Genomic DNA, 26,770 nt, shown 5'->3' with positions numbered 1-26,770 from the left:
TTGATTGACAACTAATTAATTTGATAAATAATTAAAAATTAAGGTAAAAAAAATCAGTTACTTTTAATTATAGCCAGAAAAACGATTGAGAACTATTTATTTAACATTAATAAAATAATTTTACAAGAAATATAGTTGATTTTTTTTAATATTTAAAATTAGTTTAGCAATAAAAAACAATCCAGGGGATCCTGGACTCGGTCTATTTGAAATAACACTAACTACTCATTGTTATACAAATATTTTATAACAAATATATTAATAAGGCGATTAGCCTTAACATGAATAGGCGCTCGGCGACTTTCTTTTTACGTTTTACTAATAGATCAAAGACAAATTCGGTCTCTGTTATTTGGATTGATTAATGCTGCTTTCCATTTACATCAAAACTCAGATAATTCTCACTTGTGACGTCATAACTCAGTTAAATGCACGTTCTTTTTGCATTCTCACAAGTGAGATTCAACTGAATTTTTTCCTACAATCTGAGCAATTTCAAAACCGTGTGCTTTACTGATTGTGAGTCTCGCATACTCAGTTTAGAAGATATATATTAAGATTATTTTGTCATTAAGATAAGCGTGATCACTTGCATGTTTCTTTAAATCGTTGAGTTATATAATGACGTCACTATCTGGGTATATATTTTATAAAAATAATATATTATCTTTAATTACTTATATCCAATACAATTTTTCTTGCTTATTTATAAAAAAAAAAACACAATATCCAAAATAGTTGTTAAAAATATTTCAAAATCTTTATTAAGAAAATCTTTATAAAATCTTTACACATTTTTAATTATTAAATTAGCAGAATATTAATGAATTTTTCTGGTAAATATTTTGTGCTGCTTGGATATTAATTGTTTATTACAAAATCTCTATTTTATTTATCGAATCGAGTTGTTCTGCAGCTCGTCCAAAAAGATCTTTAGAGAGATTTAGAATATTCTTTTATTTTGTTTCGGCACAGTAAGTGGTCTTGAAAATTAAAAGTCTTACGAAAAGTATACCTGTTTTCATTGTTAGTTTTAAATAAATTATAGATTTCACTTTCTACAGACTCCTTTACCACTGATCCGAGCAATCCTCTGCATCCTGTATTTTTTCAGGAGTGGAGGAGAACAGGTCATTAATCTTCCTAATCCTTCTTATTATTTAAAGCTGACAATAAAAGTACTCTGGCGGTAAAATTTTCTACAAAATTCTAAAAAACTACAAAAATTTACAAAAGTGTTCCAATTCTAGCATTTTTCTGTAGAAATTACAAAAAAATGCTAGAATTGAAACACTTTTGTAAATTTTTGTAATTTTTTAGAATTTTGTAGAAATTTTTTGGCCAGGGTAGGTTACATTAAAAATTTATAAATATTCTGCAAATTCAATTTTTTTAAAATGTGTAAAGTTTTCATGAACGTTTATAAATAAAAATTTTGGATACTTGTAATATATATTTCAAAATTTTTATTGCACATTTAGAAAAATTAAATTTGTAGGATATTTATGAATTTCTAATATATCTGCTCTTATTGTCAGTTTTTTTATAATTTTATTACAATTGTAGTAAACAATGTGTTTTTTACAATTTAGACAGATATAACAGTTTAACGCCGGTTCGAAACAGCCTAATTAGAGGAACAAGGTACTTTCTGAACAAAATACTCTTGGTAGTTTGTTATTGTTTTCTGAGAGAGTCTTTGGCACAGAAAGCAGGCGCACAACTCCCTTTGCTACGATCACTACATATTTTATTTAATATTGATTAATCAAATTGTTAATTGCGTCCAAAAAATTCCAAGAATATTTCAAGAACTGTGGAACATTCTTACATTTTGTTTCGGTACAGTAGGTGGCCTTGACAACAAAGAGTGTCATAAAAAATGTATTTGCTTTCGGATGATAAATCGCTTTCATACTTTCTCATTGTAATGTTTTTTTTGTGTAAGACAGGTCTGGCCTACGAACTGTTCCTACTGTCCGAGACTATTGCTCCTTATTTTTCCTATTACATGCGCAGAGAACGTGCATTATCCCGATAGGAAAAGATTTATAAAATCGTATGACAATATTGTAAAAGATTTTATAATCCGTCACTATGATAGCATAGTTAAGAAAATAGATGTAGAAACATTAACCTTTTATAAAACATTAATAAATGTTTGCGCAATTAAATTTTAAAATGATATGTTGGCATAACAATTGCGATATGGTGGAATCATCTTAACAGTACATTTGCAAATTTAAAAATAAATTGTGCAATAATTGAGAAAAATATTTCAGTCACAGTTAACATGTTTAAAACATTTAGAAAAATAATTGTGCACAAAAGACTCAAATTATTCCCCAATTATTCCTAAATTATGATGCACAAATATTGAAACATGAAATGTTGCATTATAATGTAGGAATGATTTAAGAGTTTCTGATCGCTATTACTATCAATAAGATATTTAATTCTCCAACGGACTAATCTGTCAGACAAAGTGCCTCTTTTAATCTTTATTAAATGTCTAGTACTCTAGTGAATAAGCGATATTTGTTAAACTCATTGTAATACCTTTTGGTATTAATTTTGAATTAAATATTGAAGATTAAATGCTGTAAATATTGCACATTATTATTGCTGCATTATATTGTGAAAATATTAAAGATTATAATGTGATAATTTTTATTGCTGAAATAATTGCAAAATATTTATGTTTCAATATTTGTCTAATCTTTAACAAGTATCATTTAAGAATTATATTCTGACAAAACTGTTGCGTTATGGCGAATCATCTTAGCACAATCTTTAATGCCATTATTGTGCAATGTTTGCAAAATCTTCCTATCGGGGTATATTATAGTACACTGATGACCATGTGGAGGGGTGACTCAAGAGGCAGAAGAGATGGATGCAATTGCGAGAAAAAAGAGCACGTTTTTCTCCTCCTGTACTTCATAAGCGCCTACGGGGCCTGATGTAAACAATACGAAAGGTTAATGGTTGGGCGCTTCCCAGGGTAAGCTCCCCTCTGCCGAGTTTTCTATTTCCATAAAATCTTTTCTGATTGGTTGTTGGGATCATAGAGTTGTTCGAATTTGACTCGTCTTCTGATTTTCGGCAGTCAGGATTCAACTGAACGTCAGTCGTCATATACTCACTGAAGCTATATAGACCTAGTGTTTGTAAACGTCGTTTCATCTTTCTATCAAGTAAGATATTAATTTTAAAATTATCTCATACAGCATGTAAAATATGTTTAATATATTTACAGAGTATTTTTTAAAAAGATATAAATAATTTTAAAATATAGTTTATAAAAATATTCTTAAAAATGTTTTATATGTTTGATAGATCTTGTTAAAAAAACTTTTTTTAATATTTTGAGAAAACAATATGTGCATTAATATTTGTTAAATTGTTTACGAATATTATTTAAAAATAAAATATGTGTAAAAGATCGCGTGTTGATTATATAGCCACAAAATCGTTGCTGGAAGAATAAGACCTAGAAACCGAATAAAATAGAAATCGCAAGAACAGACACAATGAGCAACATTTAAATGCTACGGTGTTTGTTTTGTTGCACTGGCCTTCTTGATCTCCCAACGCCCGTTTACTTCTCGGCGCATCGTACTTTATATGATAAAATTACAGAGTGAATATTCAAGAAATATTGTGTGCTTTCCAGCAAGACACAGTGTAACACAGTGTCCACTAGTGTGAGCGAGACACACTGACATGTTCTTTCTCACACTAATGGACACTGTGTTACACTGTGTCTTGCTGGAAAGCACACATTATAATGTAGTGTAGTAACGCGATCGGGAAACAGCGGAGAAAACGAGAATATAAATATTTACGGTCACGGAGGAGATCGGGAAGGCTACAAAAGATAAGCACGTGAAAAGCGAGTGACTCGGTGTTCGGCAGTTAGGTAGAGCGAACGAGACACTGGTGCGAAATAAAAGATCGAATTACTCGAGACATTTGATTTTTCTTAAGATTTAATCCGGTCAAGATTCCACGCTCTCTTTATTTCACTTCCACGTAATTAGATGCGATACACACCAAAATCGTATTATACAAAATATACAAATATTTGAAAGAAACATTTTGTAATACTTTTTAAAATAATATAAAAGGATTTAAATATAAAAGGAAAAATTTATAAAAACTTTAAAATATTGTCAATATATTTTTCGATACATATATGATGAATAGATTTCGCGTGACATTTTGACATCATTTTGAGACACAAATTGTAATATTAAAATATCGATGTCATGAGAAGATTAGACACATTGCATAATGACGTGTTCAAAATCAAATTAATAAAAAAAAATCATATTTACGTTTGACATTATTTACTATCCGATGTGACGTGCTAATGCATGAATTTTGTATACATACATTGATTAATCAACTTTAAATTCTTCTTATTTAGAAATTATTATAAGTTTGATATTTTAATATTTTAGATTTTTCTTCTTGAAATAATCTCAGTATTAAATTATTGTCACCAAAGTCTGGGAATCTTATATATTTACAAGTTGTATTAAGTATTAAAAATTTCTTAATAATCGAGTTAAACTATTAAAAATTTTATAATATAAAATTCAAAATTTTTATATTTTCATTATTCACGTTTTAAATTATTATGTGACATATATAAGACTCTTTCTTGATATCTTTTTTTATATATAGAAAGTTCAAAATATTATCATTACTTATAAAAAAAATTCTGTAGAAGAAAAATAAAAAGTTTGTAAAACAACTCAGAAATATTTCCAAACATTTTTTGTATTATAATAAACAACTTTATCAAAATATTTCTTTTTAAATTAGTGTTCAAATATGTAAAAATATCTTTCAAAAATTGTTATTAATTTTTATAATACAATTAATTGTATGGGAAAAAGATAATTTATAATACATAACAACAATTATAAATATAACAACAGTTATAAATATTTAAAAAGATTACAAAATCAATAATATTTAAAGTAATGATTTTTAGGGTAAACGTAGGCTAAACGATGCAAACAACGTATAAATAAATTTGCTCGTCACTTTAGTTGAATTTAATCAATTGAATTTAATCATGTGATCTAACATTAATTAATATTCGCCTAGGTGAAAGATGCTCATGCTAACGGAAAACAACGAATACAATGTTATGTATGAGGAGGATAAGAATGAAGTAGAGAAAAGAATAATCGGGAGTCAAACAATTGAATTTCTGAATCCTATTGTGATGTTTAAGTTAAAGTATGAAGAATATGGCTCTCCTAATTCTTGGGAAAATGTAGGACTTGGATGTTTAAAAGTCCTCATTTTGCCAAGCTACTATAAATATACCATGATAGTATATAAGGAGGCCATATCAGAGGAGATTCTGAGCAGTATCTCGATGCCATTTGTTTGTAATATAGAGGTAACAATTTTATTCTTATATAATAATGTCTTTAAGATACAGAATCTAAGTGGTGTAAAGATATGTTTACACCACCACTAGATATGTTTTTCTAATTCTTTTTTATAATCCTTTTGTATGCAATAATATTTAATTACTTTAAATAATTTCAATAAACTTGACTTTACATTAACAACGCGTGTGACTGTTATGCTATTTTATATGATTGCCATATTTTTAATTAATAATATTTAATTAAAAATATGAAGATATCACGGCTGGTATATTATTTACAAATTTGTTTTTTTCTTTAATCTTAATAACATGAATAAAATTCTTCTTTCCATTATGATAAATAATATTGGAGTCTTAGAAATTATATATTAAAAATATATAATTTATAAAAAGTTGGTATTAATATTCGCTTGTTTATATATTCTTTTTGTATTTTTCTTGAGTTAATTATATTATCTTGACATAGTAACAATGTGTTGTTATATATTTTATTAATTATTTTTGTATTTTGTGTTTTATAGATTGAAGGTAACGAGTGTATTTGGTCTGGAATAGATCTTGATGACGAGTTAATTAGTACTACAAAAGTAGTCTTTCCATCGGTAAAAGAGGCGCGAAAAATGTACATAATTTTGGAAAGAGTAAGTAAAGTTTAACTAATAAGTATTTAAGATAATTTTGTAGTTTAAATCAACTTGATATGTGTACTATATCCGTATTAAATTGATATATTTACACTTAAAGAAAATGACCTTGCAACTACAGCAAAAATTTTTAAAAAAATTAACTGAAATAGATAAATGATTAGCAAATACTGTAATGTTTTACACTTAATCAATCCAAATAACAGAGACCGAATTTGTATTTGATCTATTAGTGAAACGTAAAAAGAAATTCTTTCTGAGCGCCTATTCATGTTAAGGCTAATCGACTTATTAATATATTTGTTATAAAATATTTGTATAACAATTTTTGCGTATCATTCGTCTGTATAACTATTTTCGTATCAAATCAGTTGCTAGCATATTTTATACGTTGTTGCTTATTTAATATATAGTAAACTGTTCTTTATTCCGATTTTTAGTTCGTTGTTTTATTTGTTATGTCTGATTCTTAAGCTTTACATCTACATACTCTATAATGAAACAAAAAAAATATATATAATAATGAAAGGAATTTCTTTGCAGGAACTGGAAATTTATAAATATCCTGGACATTCTTCCGATATAGAAGAATAAAGGACGAAGACTTCTCAATAGGTGAAGATTCTTTGACAGAAGTTTTTGAATAGACGGTGGAAGTAATATCTTCGTGATGTACTTTCTATCGAATTCGACACATTCTGGAGTATGGAATTCAGATTGAGTGTCTTTTCCTTACGATCTTTGGCATAGTACTTTCATAATTCGACCATTCTGGATGCATTCAGTTGTTTGAGAATAGAGCTTTCAGACAAAGTAGTAAAATTCTCTAGGTTATATACGTCTGGCAATGCACGTTGTATAGGAACATGGTTACTCGGATGGTTGAAGGTTCTCATATAGACACAATAAAAGGACTAACAATGTCAGAAAGAGCAGACAAAATTACTAGGTAGGGCATGTGTGATCCTAAAATCAGGGAGACCCGTAGGGTATCAACTGGGTGGTTCAATAAGTAATTGATAAGCCAGTTGTGCAATGAGTCACAAAAAAATCTCCTTCCATTTAGTGGCCGAGGGGATACTTATTAGGAGTGCAGTGTAGTCTATCAGAGGGGCTGAGCGAGAAAGAGAAATACGTCCCAGGTCGTTCTGGGCTAAGAAGTTGCGACTTGAGTCATTGAAGCAGAAACATATAAGTGACCGCTTACCGCTCCCCCAAGCTCGTCACTACCCGGATAGCTCTCACATCAGAAGTCCGCTTGAAGCGTTACTCGCCCTTTAAGTTTACAACCGCGCTTGATCCGACAGTGATGAGGCGCTTGTATTCACCACTGACAAGGAGCAACAGAATTTCTTTCGCGTGGGTGTGAGTATACAGCCCGATTACACCGCGGTTCAGGAGGGTAGTGAGCTCGAAAGGGTAGGACAATGCGTAATCGCGGAGACAGGGATGAATTCCGGGCGACGGGGGGGCTGTGACTAGGCATGGAGAGCGAGGAGAATAAATTATACGGGGAAGTCAGATATAGCACTCGAGATCGGCGACAATAGGTCGTAACGCTGGGGTAGACAAGAGAGGTTATAATTTTGCAAGGAGAACAGGACATAAGCAGATTCGGATCGCGTGAGGTAGAGCAGTCATGAGTTATGGGGATAGAATGGAAGTGATACAAAAGCAAACATTGAAGGGAAGAAGAGGAGGAAAATCAAGGGATCAGGAGTTAAAATGTACTTTCTAGATAATGGCAAGGTTTGTAATAAAATGGAGGGTGTGAAATAATCAGAGAGGAAGGGTTGGGTGCCATTATAATGGGTGGGCGGTGGTAAAATTAAAAAAAAAGGTACACAATTAACTTTACTTTAAGGAGGGCAAGAGGTACAGGGTGGGAAGATGCGTTGCGAGACCGTGATCAACAGTGAGGAGCGGACCGACAAAGGGCGAAAGGTACATCGCGATGCGAACAACAGGACCCGCAAGGATGGGTAAGCACCTAACGTACCAGCAGAGTAGTGGGCAGGTCGCTAGATCGCATCCGCAGAAGAATAGTAGGAGGGAAAGAACGTTACCTATAAAACGAGATGGGAAAGAGAAGAACAGTAGGCCGTAAGGGCAGAGGGGAGGCCCACAGACTGAGAAAAAAAAGAGGAAAGATATTAAAACAGAAAGCATTAGCGAGAAGAAAAGCAAAAAGAGTATCACGGGAGAAAGAGTACGATTAATAACTTTGGAACAAAGCGAATGAGCGGTAAATGGAAGATACTAGGAAAACGACCAGCGGGCAACCGAAAGCAGATGCAAAAATAATAAAGAGGTAGGATGACGGAGACGGGGATAAAGGTAAGAGGATTAGAGCGCGGACGTAATTAGAGACATAATGGAAAAAGGCGTGGATGGAGAAAGAGCGGAGGATACGGGGGGGGGAAGAGCAGGGTAACAGTTTGTAGGAGAGAAGGCAGTAGGAAGAGGGGTAGATGGAGGAGAGACGGCGTTAAAAAGTGGGCAACAACAGCTGCAGCAGAGTATGGAGGATACTGGTAAAGGGCAAGGGCATGGGGAAGGGGTAGGCATCGAACATGGGCGTGGAGAGGTAGGCCGTCGGAAATGAGAGCAAGCAGGTAGGGCAGAAAGGTCGGGCAGGAAAAAACGAGGAATAGAGGGAGAATCGAAAGTGAAGAAAAGATGAAAAGTTCGCCCTAGGGGAGTGGGATCCGACGGCGTGCGACACGTGGCAGTCGAAAGAAGACTACGTAACGACGAGGATAGCGGGGGTATCAAGAGAAGGTAAAAAAGCAACATACCGACACGCAGAACAGAAAGGCAGTAGGAGACGATCCACGAAAAAAAAGGCTAGAGTGGCGTCGTAGCGGCAGGTGGGTGACCGTAGCGGAGTAGAAAAGACGAATAGGCGAACAGGGGAGGGCTGGGGGAGGGGGGAAACTAATAATAGGAGGAGAGAAAGGTACCAGCACCCAGCGAGATAGGGCGCTACAGCGTGAGGGGCTGTGCGGGCCACGGAAGTGCAGGGAGCAGCAGATGGTCCCGTGAAAACGCGCCGAAGGAAACGTGAGGGTGCTCAGGGGAAAAGGGCGATCAAAATCATCTAGGGTGTACGGGGGTGGAGGCCAGCTGAGTATCGGAGACAGGGGAACTAAACTACGGTGAAGCGACCCATGCGAAATTTCGGAGAACGAAGCAGGAAAAGGGAGAGTGCGTCCGAGGAGAATGAGCAGCCAGGAGTGGGGAGACATGAATGTCGACGAGCGGGAGACTGCGGTAAATTAAAACTCGCCGAATTAAATATACGATAATTATAGTTATCGCAGTATAGAGACTTGAAAATACTTATTTATCTCATTATATGTTGCGTTAAGTTACAATTATAATTATTATCCATGCGAAGATGATTCCTATCGTGCTTATAAATCGGTTTCATGTAGTAAATGGATTCATTAATATAACAAAATCGCTGATCATATCATTATTATCATTAAGATAGTCACTGATTATCTATTATGAATATAATCTATGTATAATTCACTATTTCACCTAAAATGTATACGTAATTCCGGTAAGCAATTGAAACGAACGTCCGTTATTTTCTAATTCCATTTTTACTAACAATGAATCTGACGAAGACAATTGAACATTTAATACAGAATTAATGGGACGTTCACAAATATTAAAACCTAACTTCATGAAATAATATTATTTCATTTAACGTTTGATAAAAAGAGCACACCAATTTAGATACTTTGTATATTTGCTCTAACATATAATATGTTGTAAGGTGGATGTCGCATTCGACGCAGAGGGAAATTAAAATGGTACTGTAAACGTGATCTTTCGAAAAAGAAGCTGTTCCCGTCGAAGGACACGTACGCCTGCCATTTTCATAACACATAAGACACCGTTTTGCCGGTCAGAGAGTAATATGATAAGAAACGCACGTTGATCAATCTGTAATTTTTATATGTTTCCATCATCTTTGCGTCGTATCTCGATCATTCATTCATCGGAATCGTCACTCGGATCCTCGGGTGGGTGGTCGATTCGCGTGGTCCAGGATACCGGGAGTGTCATTCTCTACTCTCGGGCGACTATCTGACCTGGACGTCGCGCCGGTATCCTGCGTCGGGGCGCCAGGAGGCCGCTCAGACCGCGCGTCTCCTCGTGCTTCGTGCTGGCCGCCGTGCTGGTCTCGGCGATGATCGCCTCCGTCGGCTCGGTCTCGCCGGCGGTGGCGGTCTCTTCCTCGGAGGCGGTCTCCTCCTGGCCCGTTTGGGCAGCTGGAGTCTCGGCTACCTTGCGTCGCGGCAGCAGCGGCGATCTCCTGATCGCCGGCGGCAATGACGGTTTTGTCGTCGCTTTTGGTTGCACCTGCAGCCGATTGCGGTTGCGCAGCTTGTTTAGAGGATTTGATGTAGTAGAGCGTGCCGGAGGACTGGTTTCTGCTGGTGCCTGTGAAACAGACGATTAGCCGAACGGTTAGTCGAGATTTTGGAAGATTTGGATGTTGCGTGAGTTATGAATTTTGAACATTGATAAGAATGATATATCAAAGGAGTGAGGGAGAAAGAGTTTAAGAGAGAAAGAAAAATTAATAAGGAACAAAGTACACGATCAAGAATATTCTACACAAATATATTGTACGCAAAGAAATTGTACGTGAAAAAACTGTGCACGAGAATTATCGTTGAAATTAAAAATTGCACACGGATATATCATGCGTAGAAAAAACTATATAGTGGACAGTTTTTCTACGCACAGTACATCCGTGTGCAATTTTTAATTCAAAGATAATTCTTGTGCACAGTTTTTCCACGTACAATTTTTTTGTGTACAATATATTTGTGTAGAATATTCCGATCGCGTACAATTAGTTTGTGTAAAATATAATTAGTGCCTGATAAGCAGGCTAATTTAAAAAATTAAATTTTTATAATTTTCTTATAATTTGCTTTTAAAACTGCATTCTACTATGATACGTATTAACATTTTTAAAAAGAGAATAAGTTACAATTAAAAAACATATTTAAAAATGAATTCATTTAACGATACATTTTTAAAGGTAAATTGTGGAAAATTTACGAAAGTTCAATTTTTTACAATTAGCTATTTATCAATAAAGTTTTACTCTTTACTATTCTCTCTTTCTCTTTCTCCTGATCTTTCTTATCAGTGCTCAATATCCGTAACACATAATCACCGCGAAGTTGTAAGTCGAAAAGTGAAAAGTGTTCGCAAACACCTCCCGTCGTCGATGACATTTTAAAAGGCTATCCAGTGAAAGCGAACTCCAAGAGAGAACTTTATCGAGTGACATCACGATGTCCTCGTACCTAATCTTGCAAGGTATGCAATTACCTCACATACGATACACATACACATACATATTTGAGGCAGAATTTTGTATTTGACCTTACCTTTGGCACGCGGAATTGCTTTCAGATCGAGAGAAAGAGAGATCTACATAATTACACGGTTTGTTTAATGTAGACACTTCTATACTGAAAAAAAAGTAATATATTCAATAAGAGATGTAGTTGCGGACTGTCAACTACAGATATACTCAATACAATAATATAGGGCGTTGCTATTGTAGTATCAACATTGTACTTGCATTAACAGTAAATATCATTGTATTCAGTATTTTATGTAGTTGGCAGCCTGCAATTGCATATGTTTATTATTGGCTATATTACTTTTTTCCTGTGTATTGAATAGCATCGGATTGTTCACCGATTGCTTGTATTCATAAATAATTTATTTTTTTATAAGAGCGAAAGAGGGAGAAAGAGAGAAATCAATCGCTATCTTCAAATAGGAACCTCGAGTTTTGGGATACATTGAAAGAGAAGTATATTTTTATACCAAAAAAAGGGGGAAAAAAGAATCAACAATCGAGAATACGTAAAATTTGATATCGACCTCGTGAGTTTCCTCCTCGGTTCCTTCCCCGGCTGGCTCGTCGACGGGTCCTTCGGCCTCTGGCGCGAGCGTCGTCGTGGTCGTCTGTCCCGGCTTTTGTCTCAGGTTGACTCTGCCACCGGTCGGTCTGACGGCCGGCCTGATCGCAGGCGCGCCGGGAAGTCTCGTGCGGACAGGGGACTTTGGGGTCGCGCTGTCCGACGCGGTCTGCACGACGACCGGGCCGCCGGTCTCGGGATTCGTCACCGCCGCGTCCTGCGGCTCCTCGCCCCCCGGCACGGTCGTGGTCGGCCGTCCGCGTCTTCGATTGATGTTCAGCTTGTTGAAGGTGGGCCGCGCCGCCGCCGCCGCGGCGGCCGTTGACCCGTTCGACGGCGCCGACGTCGTCGTGGAGACGGCGATTCTGCCGCCGGAAGGCGCGCGGAATCTGCCGCGACCGGATACCGGTTTCTCCGCGTTCGCCGAGCTGGCGGTCTCCTTCTGCACGGTGTCTTCCTCGATAGGCTTGTGGCTGCCACCCGGTCGAGGTCGCTTGAACCCACCGCCGTTCGCTCCATTAGCGCCGAAACGTGCTCGGGTTCTTTGGGTCGGCTCTGCGGATGCTTCGGTTGTGCTGCTGGTGCCGCTGTTGGACTTGAACCTGGTCGAAATTGAAAATAAAATTTTGTGATGCAACTCTCATTACATAGTTGTAACATTGGTCAAATTAAAGGGTTTCTCCGATTTCTTATGGCAACATAATAATATCGGTGGTTTTTAAAAATTACAATTGCTACACCTAGGAATAAGGAACCCCCTTAATTAATTTTATTTTCTAAAAGCTTTAGCCTTTTTTATTTACGAAATTATTAAATTTTATTTATTATATATTATACCGCATTTGTAGAACGACATTTATTTTTAGTTAATTTTTTAAGCATTTATATAAAAACATTGAATATACATATAGTATATTTTCTTAAATTTTAAAAAAAAAGCTAATAGAAAATTATAGAAGCAGATGTAAACTTTATTGAAATTTTATTTAATTTCATCGAATTCACATTCGAGAGAAATTCATGTATATTTTTTGCAAGTTGTCTAATTATCTAATCCAATTCAAAAATTACAGTTTATTATATTATATATATATAATTATAGAAAAAAATTTATATACATATATATGTACATATAATAATCATCTATATAAATAAAAATGTAAATGTTTGTTCCTCATTTAAGATCTCCATAAGTTTTTCACCGATTGCTTTGAAATTTTGACACAACGTTGCATTAAAAAACGGGAGTGTTCTTATGGGGTTTGATTTTGGATATACCGGTGTTTCAAAAATGATGGCCATAATTTAAGTGTAAAAAATAGTTTTTCATTAATATTATTGAAATTTTGACACATTGAGACAGGGAGAGACCGGGAGAGACGGGGAGAGACCGTGAGAGACGGGGAGAGACCAGGAGAGACGGAGAGAGACCGGGAGAGACGGGGAGAGACGGGAGAGACAGGGAGAGACCGGGAGAGACGGGGAGAGACGAGAGAGACCGAGAGAGGCGAAGAATGTTTCTATTGTGTTTAAATTAAGGTAATAAAAAAATAAAGATGGCTGTTAATTTATTGAAAAAAAGGAACTTATTTAAAACAGTCTTTTGAATGGATTTCTAAATCCATGGCAGCTTTAAAAAAAAAAAGTTAGAAGTACGTGAATAAATGAATATTATATTTATTAAAGATAGATAAATGCTTATTCAAAAATAAAATAAAAAGAGCAACAGTAAAGCAAGGCTCTTGAAAGTTAAACAACGAAAGCAAAGAAAATTTGAAAAAAACGTAGCATAAGAATAGAGAGTAACAGCAACGCGTGGCAGGGCATAGCTAGTTTATATATAAAAAACAATTTAAAATTAATTAATAAAAAGTACTTATATCATATTTAAAGTAAAAACAAAACATTTGTTTTGGCACAGTCAATATGTATATGTATTGATATATATTGACAAATAAACATTGATTAAGGGGATATTAAAATTGTTCTATTTTATCGCTTAGTGTAATTATTTCCGATTCGTTAATTTTTTAATTGCCTTTACAGGTAATTAAAAATCTTTTTCCACAATTGAAGTACACTAATACAATATGTACATAACAATTTCGTACAGAAAAAAATGGTAACTTTGTAAATTTTTTTGTTTTTTTTTTAATATAAAATCAATACGTGCACATTATATTACCATCTTGAGCAGAGTTATTCAGCAGCTTAGATGCTGTAGAAGATTTATAAGCAAAACTTTTTAGAGCAGAAAGATATTGAAGAGAAAGGATTAATTCTAATAAAACTATACCTATTTCTCGAAATAGATTGTCCGCCAATTCCAGGTCGTCGGAATTTCCCTCTTCCTATGGGAGCTTGAGTCGTGGTAGTCGCCGGTTCCGTGGTCGTTGTCGTTGTGGTTGTCGGTTCGGTCGTCGTCGTTGTCGTCGTCGTCGTCGTCGTCGTCGTGTTAGTGGCCTCATTAGCAATCGTAGAGTCAGCAAGTTCCGCTGTTGTTGTTAGGTCGGTTGTGATCTCGTCGCTGGACTCCAACGTCGTGCTGTCTCCAGCTGTTTCACTAGCCTCACTGCTGGAGTCTATCAGATTGTTTTGGCCCTGCTGCAGGAAGGCGTAAAGGTCCAGAGCAACCTTGTCCATCACCGACGGATATTCCGTTGTGGGATTATCAGTGGGGTCAGCACTGACGACAGGATAGATCGGCGAAGTTCCTGTCTCGCTGCTCTCTTGCGCCCTGTCTTCTGAAGATACGCGCTTGTTGCTGTGTCTTTCCGATGAGGTATCCTCATCTTCGTCGTCTTCCTCGCTCAAACGTATCGGTTGACCTCTGCTCAGTTCCACTCCGGTCTGAAAATCAATTCGTTTGCGTTATTAAAAATTCCTTATTATCTGCAGACTATTTTCGTAACTTCAACTGTGATTGAATTATAGGTTTTGTAATAAGATATTCGTGAATTTAGTTAGGCGTCAAAAATGTATTTAATTATTTAATATTTATTTTAACTACAATCTACTTTTCAGAGAGATTGTATTTTAATTACTGAATAATTAATATTTCCATTTCTATCATCAATTTGATATTAAAAGATTTGATAATGGCTGCTTTTTTTTTAGATTAGAATGCATTTAAATATTTTTTTAACGAAATAACTTATTTTAATACATATAACAATATTAATACATTAATTCTTCCGACCGGTATATGTTGAAGCATATCAATGGATTGTGGATCGCCTAACGGTCTGCATCGGATCTTCGTGACAAATAATTTTTATTTCTGTTAAATTAAATTTCCTACCTTTATTTAAACTGCGTGTCGATGGGTTTCGTCAGACTTGTAACACAGTTACCAAGCTAAATTTCGATGCTCAAGAACATCTTAAAATTCATGTTAATACGATTAGAATAATTACTTCAGTTGATGCCGTGTTGCCTAGGCGTCTTCTAGGTAGCGGAGCGTCATCGATAACTTCCTCGACAGGGGCGGGTTCTTGAACTCTTTGTGGCCTTCCACGGTTTCTAATCTGCTTCTCTTCAATGTCTTCATTAGGGGTAACACCTAAGAATCTAACCGGACCTTTCGGCAAGGTTTGCGGAAACTCGGGACCCTCCTGATGAGTCCGGAAGCTGCTGGAGTCAATCAGATCCAGACTCGGTCGTGGTCGGTTATTACGAGCTCGCGAAGGCTCCGTTGTGCCTGTGTTGTGATTCGATCGCGATCTGTTAACAATCAATTGTGAGCCGGATATTAACGGGACCGCGTTGATGATTTAGAATGAATAAATGTGATGAATGACATTTTCGCTTTTGATTAGAATTACGTAGTAGCTACTAAAAAAATAAAAAAGAACAATAAAGTTAAAAAATTAATAACTAATTAGTGCGCAAACCTAACTATACAAATTTATGGACACATCTAACATATTTCTAGAAGATATTTGATGTAGAAAAAATATTGCATTTTTTTTGCAAAATTTTCGAAATATTATTACAAACATTTATATATTTTCAAACCCACAAAGTTGATTAAACGTTACGCTATTTGTGTGATAAATACCTCGGTGGAAAACGAGTGTTTGCTGGCAGTCTTTCCTCGGAAACGTCCTCAGTTTCAACCAGTTGTCTGCCTCTATTACCATTTCTGTTCGGTATGACCTCGTTATTGCTGGGCTCCACGGTGCTCGATCTCTCCACGGTGCTGTACTTGCTCCTATTACTGGTCGCGCCTGCTCTCCTGGGCGCCGAAGTTGTTCTAGAGGGAATATCGTAAGAATTCGTCACCGCCGAACCCGCCGTACCCGCTTTGTTTTCGTCCTCCTCGTCGTAATAGTAATATACGTACTCGTATTCGTAATCCTTCCCGTTTGGCCCTTTCTTTACCTGAAATAAAAGGAAAAGAGTATCGAATTAAAAAAAAAAAAGTTGCAACTTTACCGAAAAAATTTGATTTCTGAGAAAAAGAAATAGAATTACAATTATAATATCCTTCGAGGAAAAATTTTATTGCATGTGCATTTTACTAAACTGAACACAAGTAGGAGAGATAAATAATTCATTGATATGATAGGAGAGATAAATGATTTATTGATTCTATAAATAATTCATTGATTTTACTTGATACCTGAATACGAGAATTCGTACCGGCTGGTACCAAACTCACGTCACCCAAGTCTCCAAAATTTGTGTCAAAAAAACGCGAGTGGCCATCCTTGCTGTCCTCGCGAATAATGTTTACAGGAACGAAATCGAAGAGGCTGTCTTTGCTACGTGCTTCACGTGGAGTTGTCAGGATGGGTAGCATAGTCGTTGGATATTCCGCGCTAAAGATAATACATATCGAATAATATTGCATCGTTATTGGAAAGTATATAGAAAAATATAATTTTTTAATATTTATTTTAAATGTAAAATATAAAAGAGTTAATTACATTTCTTTTAAAGAGAGAAAGAAGCGAAAGAGACACAGTTTATAAACAAAATTACATGTTTTTAAGCAGAAGTAGATGAATTAGAATGTTCTTTCTTTGGATATTCAATAAAAATCTAAAGAAAAGTCTTAAAAAAAGATAAAGAACTGAGAATAAAAGTATGTATTTTTATTACAAGAACATTTTACCTGACGTAGACTCCTGGAATAACCTCATCCTGTTCGGTCGGTCGTGGCCTTTTAGAGCCCTCAATCTTCTTTATTCTACCTTCCTGCAGAACCTTTCCAGTGTCGCTAAAATTTTCGAGCTCGACTCGTGCTTGTCTTTTAGCGTTGAGATTCTCCAAATCGTCCTCCTCGGCCACATCTAAACGTCTGGCTGGCTCGAGTGTCGCCGCTTTCTTCTCGAGGTTTTCGAATTTCTGAGCGACTTTCTTAGCTTGCTTATTGTCTTTAAACGCGACTACTTTTTCGTCGATGTATTCGTCATTGTCGTCCAACGGCTTCGCGACGTTTTCCGGCAATTTGTGCGATGTCATGAATTCTGAAAATTTTCAGTATACTTCGTTCAATCGTTAAGAATTCTAAAGATTTAGTAATACGTATTAATTCTTGAGTATCAAGTTTATGAGATTTATCACGATTTATCATAATTTACAGTAAACAAAATAAAACACAAGATCATTGTTTTTGTTTTATCCAATGTGTTTTAATGTTAAATTAATTTACCTTGCATTTAATTAAAACTTGTGAGGTAATAAACAATTTATAAATTTTCAAATTGATTTGCAATATACCTTCAATTGTGATTGCTCGCGGTGGCTGATATGTCGTTGCTGCGACATTTTTTCGAGTCAAATTGTCACCGGATATCCGCACAACATCTGATGGACTGTCAGCTAACGTGCCCGCAATGACGCCGCATATTCTGCAAATTTCAATGTAAAGTTAATAACTCGTTAATAAAGCTAACGTGATCTAAATAGCACCTAACGTGTCGTGAGATATAAAAAAAGTTGGATTTAATAATTAATTTCTGTGGTAGATTTGTTATACAAATGTATAGTTAACACGAGGAGGATACAAAAGAAAGTTATCGTATCAGTCATTGTACAATAGTGTAGCGATGCATTGCCAGCGAAAGTGATAAGATGCAAGGAGGCGCAGTGTAAACGATGGCGGAATGTGTATAGCTAATGCAAGACTTGATTGGTGGTGAAAGTTCACATCTGTGTCGTCGAATCGCAAGCTGCGGATTCGACTCTCGTCCGGATCTCTCGGTCACACGATTCTTCACACCCGTTGGGCAAAGATTAAAGTTCACCGAAACTTGAGGAATTCATAAGAATATTTAGTAACCTAAAGAATTTGTAATTTAAACCAAAGAAAGTTGACTTTTACATTGTAAAATATTTCGTTTTACTCAAGCGAAAGATGAGTCACAGAAGTCAATAGAATTATTTTAATGTATTTGGAATAATTTTATCACTAATTTTTAATTTCTTTTTTTGCAGGAAGAAGATATTAAGATTGTCTAATTGTGAACCTTCGAATACTAGCATACGATCCTCGTCCCTCTTTTCTCAAGGTTGCCGAAATTAGTGATCACGAGACACATATAATAGTTTTCGTAGTTGTTGAAGTTTAGAACAAAAGCTATAAAAATTTGCTTAATATTACAGCATATAACAACAATTTACTTGATATAAAGTAATTTCTATATTTTTTATGGAAAAAGTCTTTTATAAAGAGAGAAAGAAGAGAGAGAGAGAGAGAGAGAGAGAGAGAGAGAGAGAGAGAGAGAGAGAGAGAAATCTTGAATGTGATTAAAAAAAGAGTAGCAAGAAAATAAGAATCTTGAATTCACATTTTTGTATTTACAAGGACGATCGGTTACGATCGATTTCCTTCATGAATGAAGGAGAGCTACTTCTGAAAAACACGAATGCTCAAAGATTTTTTCTCGGTAAAATGTGGCCGACAAGGGCATTATGTGGCGAAATTGTTATTTTAAGATTTCTTTCACTCAGTGTCACACATATTTTTATGAAAAGTGTTAGGGCAACTTAGGCATTTGAATATTATACCTGCTTTGCGTGTTCAGTGCAGAGTTTGCTTTACTATATTATTATGTTATTATTTTACATTCAAAACTTAATTATTATAATATATTGTGATTTGTACTATACGCAATTGTCCTCCATTTTATTATGATTATTAATTTCTTTAAGATAAAAGAATTCCATTTTTACCATGTTGTATTTTCTTAATGTTCATTAATTTTTATTAATTTGTTCTGTAATTAATTTGTTTATACTTATAAATAAGTCTACAAGATTAAAATACATAAAATTTATTTTTTTGTTATATAACAGTAAAATAAATTTAATAAATTTTAAGAAATTTTAATAAATTTAATGAATTTTAATCCATTTTAATAAATTTAATAAATTTCAAAAAATGGGTTAATTGAGAGAGCTTTTCAATAAAATGGTTCAAAGAGAAATTGTACTATTCTATATATTTGCGTAAAATTTCAAATCTTTTTATATTTCCAATTAGGTTAAATTTTTCTTGCAACATGTAATCAAACAATTGAAACAAAATCTTACAATTAGACCGAAAATGGACATTTAATGCAAGAATTTATCACGAAACCGTATGGAGAAAGCGGTCTCGCTTACAAGCGTATCTGCATAAACATACCGTGTACGTAGGTATCTCCAGTGGCACGAGACACTAGCATTACGTAAGTCACAATATTACGGCAAAAGCCTATTACCGGTCCGTAAATGTTTTTTCGTGCCGCCTACGAAATGTGGCTCTCTACGCATATATTTGCTGAAAGTTAATAGGAAAAAAATGCAAAACTTTAATTTTCTAGAATTTCTATCAATTTTCTTGTTGCTCTTTCTTACCTATAAAAAATGATAAAAGATATAGTATTTCGTGTAAAAAAAATGTGTAACAATTTGATTTTTTTAAGGATATGGTAACGTAATAATACATATACGATTATAAATATTAAAATTAAAACTAGTAGAAATTGAATTACTTTTTCAATATTTAGTTCTGCTCTTTTAAATTATAAATAATCTTACAATAGTTTTAATATTTTAATGACACCAATATATCAATGTATATTCAGGATGAAATTTTCCTTAGCAATATTAACATATTTAAAGTCATTTATTGTGGATCATAAAATCGAAAGGCGAATAATGAAGCATTTAAAAACACTAATCTATGTAAACTTTCTTTTACATACGAGAAATTTTATCTGATAATCTTTAAAAATTATATATATTTATTATGTAAAAGAATAATAATTTTATCATTTATAAATTTACGCGATTTTATTTTTTAAATAATATATTATTAAATATATATAAATTATATTAAATTAGATTAAATATTATAAGTGTTTTATTCACATCTATATATGTATTTTATAAGAAAATAATTTTCTTCAATAATAAAATATAATTGACGATATTATAAAATTAAAATACATGTAATGATATGTTTTACCAAGTAAAAACGTTATAAATCTATATTTGTGACGCTCTCGCCAAATATAACAGTGGAATAAAGTGATTTTACCACTTCGCGAAAAATGTTGCTTAGAAAATTCTTATATTAATAAAATTCTTATACTTGTTAATACGCGCGAGCGCATGTGAGTGTGTGTGTGTGTGTGTGTGTAAAGCGTAAATTAATTTTTTACGCACACATGTATATACTATTTTTTAACATGAATTCTTATCTTAGATATTTTAATAATTTACACATGATTGAACATCGTAAGTTACGATCTAGTTAGACTAATTTCTTTCTTTGATCGACAGTTTAAAATTGAGGGTAAGTCTAGAAGTTTCTCCCAAATAAATTATACGTACACACATTCTCTCCTGAATGAAACTGTAAGTAATTGGCGTATCTAAGAGAGTGCGTTGCTGACTGCGCGCACCTTTCGCTACGGTAATTCTCGTAATTCAGAAGCGTAATATCTCCTGTGCCCATGAAATACTGCTTTCCTTCGTATATCGATAATAATTTATAATCATTAACCGTGATTTCATATAAGTTATGCTTTAGCCATTTATTTTATTCTCTATTTTCATAAACAGTAAAATTGACGTAAATTGATATGAATTATCTCACAAACACAGCATATTAGAATAATTTTGTCAATACATTGTACATTGTACATTGTATGAGTAATTTGTACAATGTAATTTGTACATTGTAATTGTAAGAGAGAGAGAGAAAGAGAGAGAGAGAGAGAGAGAGAGAGAGAGAGAGAGAGAGAGAGAGAGAGAGAGAGAGAATAATTGCTGCTGTAAAAAGCCGATATAAAAGATAGTATTAAAATACAACAAATAGACTTCGTTCCATAGCGTTTGTTTTCCATATTGAAAATTGCTGAATTGTAAATGTATTACAAAAAAATTGTAATAAAATAAAATTAAAAACTGAATACACATATAAAAACATTCGATGATATTTATATAAAAATAATACGTAAACAGGAACTAATTTAGAAATGCAGTAAATTTAGAAGTGTATAACATGTTGGTTACATCAAAGATACGCATGAAGTGTTTGCTGAAACTTAATTATCATTTTTAGTGAATATAGAAAGGAATTTCGATAGAGAGATTAAGATTGAAACGGACAAACTGTGTCGAATCTATAATTCTATATTATTATTCGTAAATATATATATATATATGTATAATCGGTATTTGGTAATTTAGTTTTTATAACTTCCTAAAAATTCCTGAATTCTTAATATATTAACAACTTTTATCTAAAACGTTTTTAATGAGATAAGATATCACTTGTTTCTGTTTTATATAACTTTCATTTGCGTGTGTGTGTGTGTCTTTTCGTGATTGTATTTTTAATATAATTTATTCAATTATCAGGAAAATAAAAACTTAAATTTTTTTTAAACAAATTAGACAATTCTTAAGTTGCATTAATTGAATTATTCATATTAAAAAGAATTCTACTTCAGGTGTTGATGTCTGTATATAAAAAAAAAAGATAACTTTCTGCACCTCATTGTGTCTTCATTACAGATTTACATTTGGAATAATGAAGAAAAAGCATACAACAGTGTTACTAAATTATTTTTTCCGTTCTTTAAAAATAAAGGTTTGTCTCTACTACAAAGGAGCTAGCTCGATTACGTTTAAATTTCTCACAACTTAGATTTGATTTCACAAAGATCTAATTCTCACACGGGCCCGTCACTGAGATTCCGCTCTCTCAGATAAAAGAGAGATGCGAAGGACTACCGTTGGATGATTTCTTGAGTACTCACAGGAGCACACTTCTTAGCCACATGTCTGCACTGCACACAGTAGTTCGCTTCCTCGTCCTGCCCCTTTTCCCTGTTCCTCTTCCGTTCCGCGAACAGCTGCTTCAGATTAATCAGAAACCTTTCTCGATAATGGTATATACCCGGCACTTTCGAAAATATCGATATATATATATTCTCTCTGAAGATATACTACCGATATTTTATACGTTTATCGTCACCGGACACTCGCGATCATCTCCGTCCTCTTCTCGGACCGGCACTTGTCTTCCAATTGCACGATGTAGCGTTGATATCTTCACTGGATGAACCGATTACTCAGGATGTATAACCGTGTACGTGCGCCTCGCTCGACGTGACCTCCGTCCAGCTTCGCGTGACGCGACTTCGCCGACGAGGCGCGAAACGAATGAACAAATGGCAATGCGAACGCGCACCGATAGATGGGGAAAAAGAAAGATCAAGTGAGAGCGTACGTGCCTGTGTGTGTATGTGTGCGAGAGAGAGACAAAGAGAGGGGGAGGAGGGAGAGAGGGAAAGGGAGAGAGAGAGAGAGAAAGAAAAAAAAAAAATAAAAAGTGGAAAAAGGGGCACTAAGTAAAAGTAAGAGGTAGCCGAAGGACGTGGTGAGGGTATGAGAACGGTGGCGAATGCAGGCCTCTACTTATACCGCCACCCATCATGGCCACCTGGAGTGCACCCCACCAGCCCATGAAAAGTGGACCCACGTAGTCGAAGTCGGCTCGACTCTCGGCTTGGTGTACACTCGATCTGCAACCGGGGGCTCACCGGGGACCCGGGAGATCCCGGGCTGGTAGGCTGATGTGGCCGCACGTTCGCCCGGTGGCACATATATCTCGGTCCCAACCACCTGACTTCTCTCGCGTTATCTGACCCAACTTCGCCGAGGCGCGCCATTTCTGCCTAAGTGTACACCGAGAAGCTCCGTTCCCTTCGTCTCGAGCACTGTCCCATGTCTGCACGAGAGTGAATTTGAAAGCAACGTGCGATCTCGACGCGAGCTCTGAGATTCTGTATAAGAAAAAAAAAAAAAGGAATTAAAGATGTACACGAGAATGAAAAACAAATATCTTATCCGAGAAAGTGATTAACAAGTTTCAGACGCGATGTTCGCGGGACTTTCGACGCTTGTTGATTGCTTCCCGCTGCTATTAAATGATTCCGAAATTTCTCCTCGCCAATGGTGTAAAGTTAAACTGCTGATGCAATTTTACTCATCCGACAGATATCCTCTCGCGCGTCCCCACTCCTTTTAAATCTCTTCTTGTGAAGGAACCTCCGGTTGCGGAAGAATCTCGTGAAGATTTCGAGGAGACGTCTCGATTAGCGCGGATGCTTTCGTAATATGCAATTTCACCTGAATCCACTCCGGGTACATCAAAAAGGCGGTTCTTGCATTAGAAATGCGGAGTAGATCGCAGTTAAAGAGATGGACCCGGTGGAACGCGGTGACAAAATAAGAAAAGGGGCACGAGACCGTGAAATATAGAGTCGCTCTTCGACGAATTTGCCGTTTCCTCCGTGGTGAAGTCGACGACCAGCGAACCGCAATTCCGCCGCGGATACCGAGAGCGAAACGTGCTTGAAAGGATCGATTATTGGGGCTATTGCATAAGCCGCTGCAGCATCTTCGCTTCCTCCTACACTCGGCAGAGAGATATCCCTCCGCGAGTTCTAGCTTCGCTTCACGTTCAACCATTATTGCCCGGCCTAGGAAAGTTGCAAATATCTCTCTGTCGGATGCTAATTTATTTCTCAACGTAAGAACACTTTTCCGTATTCTCTCCATAATTTTTCTTGTCTCATTTACTTGTCCCGTATGAAAAATTGGAATTGTATCGATCGTATTGCAGCCCAGAATATATTTTTCACTCAACTTTACTCGCTGCCACGATGGGTTCTAAAATTAAAAGTGTCACTTCAGTTTATTAGCGTTCGAAACGGAGTGACGAAACGATTCGAGAAATCCGGCAAACGTCGAGATTTGATTCGCTCGTGAGATCATCACGTTCGTGTAATCGTCGGCGAGAAATCGTGCGAGACTTTTATAACAATAATTCGCAAGGATGGGGCGCGATATCGATCGTCACCGTAGGTGTCAAGGCCCAATGAAACCGACAGCCGTATAAATTATCAAGTCTGAAGCGTCGCGCTAAGAACCAGAAGATAGTTATGGCGTTAAAGGTCTTTGCGTCTCGTTGCGCAAGAAGAATGTCGATCCATTAGGACCAGGCCACACTATGATAATCCACGAGCAGGCTTTGAGAATATCGTACGGTCATAGTGACGTTGTTTTGCTTTTTTCGGGGGAGAGGGGGTTTAGTGGTACGATGTATTTTAAGGGAAACGCATGTTGTTAGCAGTAAAAGAGAAGTAAAAATAGAGAGATTTTATTAGACTTCTTAACACACATATATACATGTACACGGAGAGAATTTTCTCTTAAAATTGACTCTCAAAATCTGGTAAATTTTACTAAAAGTATAGTAAATTTTACTATATTTTTTGTAAGTTTTATTAAACAGTACAGTAAAATTTCCCGAAATCACACGTTATTCCACAATTACCAGATTTTGAAGATTACGAGTTTTTTGCGCTTTATTATCACTAATACAGAAGTAGAAAAAGGTAATGCACATTTAATTTTAATATTTTTTTATTATATACATTTTATTTTAGTTTAAAAATATATACAAAAACAATGTTGAAATGTCTCTTCTGGTATTGGCATTGATATATGTTTTGTAAATTTGGGATGTTATTTTTACATATTTTTTTAACATTAAAAAATTATTTTTTTTATCAAAAATACAATACTTGTGATGTATCTTTGATTAACATATAAAAATAATGTGAATGAAAAGGAGTCAAAATAATTTTATATATTTATACTTATATTATTATTGTTTATTATATGTATTTATAAATAAAGTTTAATATATTTAAATGTATAAAAATTAACTTGAAAAAATTACAATAATAAAAAGATATAAATTCTAGAATAATTTTATATTTTATATTACAAATTTAATTTTTACAAAAATAAAATGTTTTATGACATCTTTTTTACAAGTTTATTTGTATCTACATTTTTTTTTTAAATATGATACAATATCTGTTACTGTATAACATTTGCTCATTTTCTATTTGTTATTTTTATAAATTGATAGATTATAAATTTTTCTTAGATAATTAATACTTAACAATATAGACAATTGGAATATAAAGATAGAATATATATGATAAGAGAGAGAGAGAGATTAAAAAACCTTTTTATATATATAGAATTAAAAAACTTTTAAAATCATTTGGCATACTCATGCAATAGACAAAAATTTCCAACTGGTTTTCTAAAGAAATATAGTATAATGAATACACATGATTAATAATATTAAATTACTTGACATGTTAATAACTTTTTAAAACTGTTGTTTACATTTTTCCCTTTTTTTTATAATGCAGTATAAAACATTAAATCATGGAGCATAAACGGTACATTTCTCTGTTACTGAGAACACATCATAGACGTGTGATCTACTTTTTTCATAACAAATCTTAAATAAATTATTAATTTTTATTTTTATATCTATTTTTAAATTATGTTCAATTCTAGTCTTTTCATTTTATAAACTTTAACATAGAAATATATTTTATTATAAAATTGTTTAGTGCATTAATTAATTTTATAGTTAATTCTTCCACTCTTGGGCCGTCTTTGAATTTTGCCATCACTGCCTATTACATCAGTCTTGAGGCCCAATTTCTCAAACGCTCGTATTTGGTTATGGTGCGGAAACATTAATTATTAGAAAATCTGAAACAGTATTACAAAAACTGTTACACCATCTAATAAATGATACTTTCTAATTTACATTTATATCTTCAATGCTTTATTTTTAGCTATTGTTTAAAAAATCATATTAAAAAACCAAGTACTATACTAATAGCCTTCTTTTAAATAATTTTTTATTTAATTAAAAAGCTATTTCTCTTTATTAATAAAATTATAAATTACAAGTAAAGTTTATTAGTCAAATTGCAAACTATATATTTTTACTTTTACAGATTTTCAATAAATAGTTTTACGGGATAACAATCAAAGGAATATTTCTCATAAATTCAGTTACATGTATTCGCCCGCAACAGGTATTTCTAATCGAAACTTTAAAATTCATTTTGCATCTGCGTTTAAAGTAAAGAGAATTGCAAAAGCACGAATTGAAAAAATGAAATTTTACACGAGAGCCATTCGTGACGCCGTGTAGTTCTGCATGCTGCTCTTGAAAAATCAAACATATATCTTTCCGCCTCTCAGACAATCGACTAGATAAGTCGAGTATAAGTCACGAGTCGTATCACTGACCAGATTCTTCAGTCAAGTGTTTCAATAGCTACTTACACTCGCGGATACGCGGACCAGAAACGGAGAATCTCCGTAGGCGTATATGCATAATACACATGCAA

The 26,770-nt window shown here is 34.5% G+C and overlaps 2 protein-coding genes across 2 annotated transcripts; one reads left to right on the top strand and one right to left on the bottom strand.

Moving 5' to 3' along the window:
• The first annotated feature begins 1,944 nt into the window (after positions 1-1,944).
• LOC114255379 lies at positions 1,945-6,800 on the top strand. The gene is made up of 3 exons (XM_028193925.2): positions 1,945-3,197; positions 5,122-5,422; positions 5,938-6,800. The coding sequence occupies exons 2-3, from the start codon at positions 5,129-5,131 to the stop codon at positions 6,070-6,072; spliced, it is 429 nt and encodes a 142-aa protein (XP_028049726.1). The 5' UTR covers positions 1,945-3,197; positions 5,122-5,128; the 3' UTR covers positions 6,073-6,800.
• A 2,540-nt stretch (positions 6,801-9,340) lies between these two features.
• LOC105829044 (mucin-5AC) lies at positions 9,341-23,309 on the bottom strand. The gene is made up of 9 exons (XM_036293152.1): positions 22,289-23,309; positions 17,754-17,884; positions 17,146-17,500; positions 16,651-16,849; positions 16,087-16,409; positions 15,443-15,749; positions 14,323-14,876; positions 11,989-12,628; positions 9,341-10,518 (listed from the first exon to the last, which is right to left on the bottom strand). Exons 1-9 carry the CDS (start codon positions 22,309-22,311, stop codon positions 10,144-10,146), a joined length of 2,907 nt encoding a protein of 968 aa, XP_036149045.1. The 5' UTR covers positions 22,312-23,309; the 3' UTR covers positions 9,341-10,143.
• Positions 23,310-26,770: the final 3,461 nt, after the last annotated feature.

This window comes from Monomorium pharaonis, chromosome 10 (genome assembly GCF_013373865.1).
Source record: "Monomorium pharaonis isolate MP-MQ-018 chromosome 10, ASM1337386v2, whole genome shotgun sequence".
Classification (NCBI taxonomy): Eukaryota; Metazoa; Arthropoda; class Insecta; order Hymenoptera; family Formicidae; genus Monomorium; species Monomorium pharaonis.
Note: the sequence above shows the minus strand (reverse complement) of the source record. Positions and strands in the feature narration are given on the sequence as shown.

Coding starts and splice junctions, on each gene's coding strand:
- LOC114255379 (XM_028193925.2), top strand. CDS start 5,129: ATGCTCATGCTAACGGAAAACAACGAATACAATGTTATGTATGAGGAG. Junction 5,423..5,937: donor CATTTGTTTGTAATATAGAG/GTAACAATTTTA, acceptor TGTGTTTTATAG/ATTGAAGGTAACGAGTGTAT.
- LOC105829044 (XM_036293152.1), bottom strand. CDS start 22,311: ATGTGGCTAAGAAGTGTGCTCCT. Junction 17,501..17,753: donor GCGAGCAATCACAATTGAAG/GTATATTGCAAA, acceptor GAAAATTTTCAG/AATTCATGACATCGCACAAA. Junction 12,629..14,322: donor CAATCTATTTCGAGAAATAG/GTATAGTTTTAT, acceptor AATTTCGACCAG/GTTCAAGTCCAACAGCGGCA.